Source organism: Nicrophorus vespilloides, unplaced genomic scaffold, assembly GCF_001412225.1.
Source record: "Nicrophorus vespilloides isolate i.1.1-1 unplaced genomic scaffold, Nicve_v1.0, whole genome shotgun sequence".
NCBI classification, from domain to species: domain Eukaryota; kingdom Metazoa; phylum Arthropoda; class Insecta; order Coleoptera; family Silphidae; genus Nicrophorus; species Nicrophorus vespilloides.
In genome coordinates, this window is record NW_017095592.1 from 10,840 (window position 1) to 16,264 (window position 5,425).

The window sequence follows — 5,425 nt, forward strand, 5'->3', positions numbered from 1 at the left end:
CAAAAGTAAATAGAAGAAATCCTAGCTGAGATAAAATTTCACTCAATTTAAATGAGTATAAAACTATAGTATTATCAATTTTCTATTGGCGGATTTCATTAACTTCTTTTGCAACCTTTTAATTGCGTTCTTAGAAATTACATCACGTTCATTATTATTTATAAGTTATCATTAATTCGAACAAATAAAATCTTGAGTAAATAATCACAAACTATTGACAGTAAATTTCTAAAATAAATTGGCGGATTTCATTGACTTCTTTTGCAACCTTTTAATTGCATTCTTAGAAAATACATCACGTTCATTATTATTTATAAGTTATCATTAATTCGAACAAATAAAATCTTGAGTAAATAATCACAAACTATTGATAGTAAATTTCTAAAATAAATATACAGTGGAAAATCGCTTAACGTTTCAAAATTTCCGGATTTTTACTCGTATAGTGAAACACGTTTTCCCATATAAACTAATGTAAATTACGATAATGCGTTCCTTGCCGGGAGAAAAATGTGTAACTTGGTCACGATTTTCATATCTATAGTTATTTTTATTCTTTGGCGTTTTATTTAGAGACATGCAAGTTTTTAACAAAAGTTTGCTTAGTTGGCGTTAATATATTTGTTTATGAAAAAAAAACAAAAGTTGTTTCTCAATTTGTTAAAGTTTAACGATATTTCATGCCAAATTTCAAGAAGATCGGTAAGAATGGATAGGAGAAAATGCAAGATTAGTGATGTAATGTTGGTAGAAATTCCAGCACCAACACAGCAAAAAATTGTTTCATCATTCTCTACGGATTTCGACGTCTACTCAAGCTTAAGAATGTCAAAATTCATATGGAGTAAATTCATCATTCCTTATGACCATTTCCAATTGGTTTCGAAGATTCCAAACATTTTTTCTGTTGAACGAACAAGTTTTCAAAAATTTGTTGGGAAACCAGAAAAAAAGGGGACTTCTCTTCTCACAATTCGTTAAACGAGGTTCCACTATATATAGAAAATATTTACAATATTTGTAAACAAAAAATACTATATAGATTATCGAAACTGCGGAGAGTGAAATGAAACAATATTTGTGAATAATTTTAAAAATTGCAATTAAAACATCCAAAAAACAGATATTTCCAATTAGCAGTGCAAATGACAAAAAAAACAAAACAAACAAACGTATTTTATTTTTGAAAACCGAAAAAAAGCAGTAACGAATGCGTTTTAAAAAAATGGTATAATTATGAAGCAAACAAAATAGAATGGAAAACGCAGAGGATTTTTTGAATGGGCGACGCTCCATTAAGTCTATGCTTTGGGATCGAATGAAATTTAATGATAATGTTTTGATTTAATTTGCTCGCAACGTACATAAATCACTTTTTCGCCGTGTAATTCGAATGATGCGTAAACAGAGAATTACGAATTTGAAATGCGAGAATATCGAAAATACCAAATGTATGGATGAAAACAAGCCAATTTTGAATTTACTAAATTTCCTAAATAATTTACTATTTGTATATTAAAATACACGTATTTCGAATGATTTATTGAATGGAAAATATTTGTATGAATACAACAACAAAATAAAATTAACAATTGTTAATTAGAAATTTGAATAAATCAATCATCAAAGAAATGTTTATATAAACTAATTTAACTGAATATTTCATAATTATATAAATAATTAAAAAAAAAAATGATTTATTAAAGTGCAGACATCAATCATTAAATTTGAATGTATTTACTTAAGATGTGTAATAAATTTCGCTCTATATTTGCGTGAAACAATATTTTAATTAAAATTTTAATTATTATTTTGGCACAAAAATGGTTTTCGAAATCAATGTCGAACTTCTGCCATTCATTCGAAATCTGTTAATGGATTTGGGTGGCAACAATGCTTCATTCATGGCTAAGAACTATTTTCAAGGGTTGCTCATTACGTGGAACAAATGCAAATATTCAAATTAGTTTCTAAAATTATTTTGAATTTACTAAATTTCCTAAATAATTTACTATTTGTATATGTATTTTATGTATTTGGAATGATTTATTGAATGGAAAATATTTGTACAAATACAACAACAAAATAAAATTAACAATTGTTAATTAGAAATTTGAATAAATCAATCATCAAAGAAATGTTTATATAAACTAATTTAACTGAATATTTCATAATTATATAAATAATTAAAAAAAAATAATGATTTATTAAAGTGCAGACATCAATCATTAAATTTGAATGTATTTACTTAAGATGTGTAATAAATTTCGAATAAATCATACGAGTCGGTATAAATTAATTATACAAAAATAATAATAACAAGAGCAAAAAAGAAAAAGAAAACGTTTGATATGAATTAAGCAACATAAATATTTCATGAGGCGATTGCGGTTCGCTTTCTTTTATAGGTGTTATCTTAATGTGTAAATTAAGGCCTAATGAAATTTGCATGCGAAACTGCAACTAGGCGAATGGTGAAATGTACAGAGAAAGAAAAAACGAGAATGGGCGGAGGAGTCGTTAATCTTTTCTCGCCCTTTTCGCCGCGTCGAATCGCATTCGCGAGCAATTAGCATGTGAAGGCGTCGTTTAATTAACCGTTTTTTTTTTCCGTTGTTCGAATTACTGGGGAGAGTTTAAATTCACGCGCAATCATCAGATATAAAAAGATTAGAGTTAACCTGAGGTTAAGCAATTAAGAGGTATAGGATTGGTGGTAGACTGACCTGTCCTCGATTGATGAAGTCGTGACGACCGGCGACGTCGTCTGCGTCCCCGTCCGGGATGTGAACGGCGAACTCGTTGTTGTAGATCGCAGAGGGTCGGGCCGAACCGTCCGTGGCCACGACCACGAGCACCAGCAGACTGCACAATTTCACTAAAACCATAATATCCGAAGATATTTCCAAATCTCAAGAGATTATCAAGATCGGAACGGAGAAACAGATTTTTTTGCTCTAATTAGAAAGAAGGAAGGCGCGAAAATCCTCGCAGGATCATAGACGGCGACCTGAAACAAAACAAAAGTACACATTTAGAGAAAGATTCGAATTGCGAAATTTATAAATTCGGTTTACGTAATAGAAATTCTACAGCAATTTGTGTATTCATTTTTGATTATTTATGATCAAGCTACAAAGTTACAAAATTTTAACTTACCTCGTAAAATTGAAACATGCAAACAAATAATCATCGGAGATCGAAATCTACATATAATTAATTAAAAATCGTTTAATTTCAAATTAATTTCATAACTGTACAACTTACAAAAAATGTTTTTTTTCTTCTTTGATTTTACTCAATTACATCGTTTTCTGTCAAAAATTGTTTACTATTTACAAAAGACTAACGCGTTTATAAATAAAAGCGAATGCTGTGCCGACAAATCTACCAAAGTTATGTAACTAAAATAACCATAAACGTCACCTGTCAAATTTGATTTCACACGTGAAAATTGTTTATTATTACCCAAATTTCCCAAACGTAAAATCAATAAAATAACCAGAAATGTCAAATTTGAAATTACGCATTCATGAAAACGCTCTAGTTATATTAAATATTTGCGTGAAACAATATTTTAATAAAAATTTAGTTATTATTTTTGGCACAAAAATGGTTTTCGAAATCAATGTCGAACTACTTCTGCCATTCATTCGAAATCTGTTAATGGATTTGGGTGGCAACAATTCATGGCCGAGAACTATTTTCAAGGGTAGCTCATTACGTGGAACAAAGGCAAATATTCGAATTAGTTTCTAAAATCTAATCATAAAAATTAGGATATTAACGTGTCACAAAATTTACTGTAAATTTTACAGTTTTATTCATTAAATATTTATCTTTAATTATTGCATTCAATGATTAATACAACTACCGTAGTTTTTGAGATATAAGCAAAAATCTAAGGCCACAATTTTTCCGACTATTACCAAAATATTTGTTTTTAATTTGAGAATAAATTGCAGATAAACAAAGGATTTCACCAATATGCTTTTACACTCATTTTATATTGAATATTTAGCTTTAATTTATGTATTCAATCATTATTCTACCTAACCTACTTTTCGAGATATAAGCACAAAAATAAGGAGATTACATTTTCAATGGTTATAAAAAAATATTGTTTCAAAATATATTAACGTGTCACAACATTTACTGTAAATTACAGTTTTATTCATTCAATATTTATCTTTAATTATTGCATTCAATGATTAATATATCTACCGTAGTTTTTGAGATATAAGCAAAAATCTAAAGCCACAACTTTTCCGACTGTTACCAAAATATTTTTTTTTAATTTGAGAATAAATTACAGATAAACAAAGGATTTGACCAATATGCTTTTACACTCATTTTATATTGAACATTTAGCTTTAATTCATATATTCAATCATTATTCTACCTCTCCTACTTTTCGAGATATAAGCACAAAACTAAGGAGACTACATTTTCAATGGTTATAAAAAAAATGTTGTTTCAAGATGTATTAACGTGTCGCAACATTTACTGTAAATTACAGTTTTATTCATTAAATATTTATCTTTAATTATTGCATTCAATGATTAATACAACTACCATAATTTTTGAGATATAAGCAAAAATCTAAAGCCACAATTTTTCCAACTGTTACCAAAATATTTGTTTTTAATTTGAGAATAAATTACAGATAAACAAAGGATTTGACTAATATGCTTTTATATTGAATATTTACCTTTAATTTATGTATTCAATCATTATTCCATCTATCCAACCTTTCGAGATATAAACACAAAACTATATTTTCAATGGTTATAAAAAATGTTGTTTCAAATTTGACATTAAATTACAGAAAATCCAAGAGAGTTACATACATGCAAATACACTCGTTTTATTCCTTGTACATTTAACTTTAATTTGTGTATTTCATTGTTAGTCCATTTATCCTTGTTTACGAGATATGAGCAAAAATCAAATGAAACTTTGTTTCAACTTTGACAGTAAATTGTATGTAAATCACAAACTTTGGAAACATTTAACTGCAGTCATTTTATACCCTATATTTGTAACTTTAATTTGCATATACTACCATCAATCTGGCTTTCACGGTTATCGAGAAATTGGATAAAATCTAAAGGTTAAACATCGGATGGGATCGAATTATGCGTAAAGAGCACGCACATCCAACCGCTCGGAATTGGTATCTGACCCTACCCTGACGTAAGAGGAGACCGTGCAGCGGATAATGCTCGGATTAGTGCCCTTTGCCATCCGAGGACGAACAGAGACAAATGACTACATTTTAAACAAGGCCACCGCGACAACTCATACCAAAGAAAACACACACACACACATGATATAACCACAGGTTTAGGTTGAAAGACAAAGATAAACACAAATGGAACTGAAAAGAAATCCCTTACAAGTAAATATTATTCAACGCTATTTC

At 28.9% G+C, this 5,425-nt stretch overlaps 1 protein-coding gene across 1 annotated transcript; it reads right to left on the reverse strand.

Annotated features, from left to right (window-relative positions):
• Nucleotides 1–2,687: 2,687 nt before the first annotated feature.
• LOC108557893 (furin-like protease 2) lies at nucleotides 2,688–3,005 on the reverse strand. The gene has a single exon (XM_017914608.1). The coding sequence runs from the start codon at nucleotides 2,886–2,888 to the stop codon at nucleotides 2,688–2,690; it is 201 nt and encodes a 66-aa protein (XP_017770097.1). The 5' UTR covers nucleotides 2,889–3,005.
• Between the last annotated feature and the right edge of the window lie 2,420 nt (nucleotides 3,006–5,425).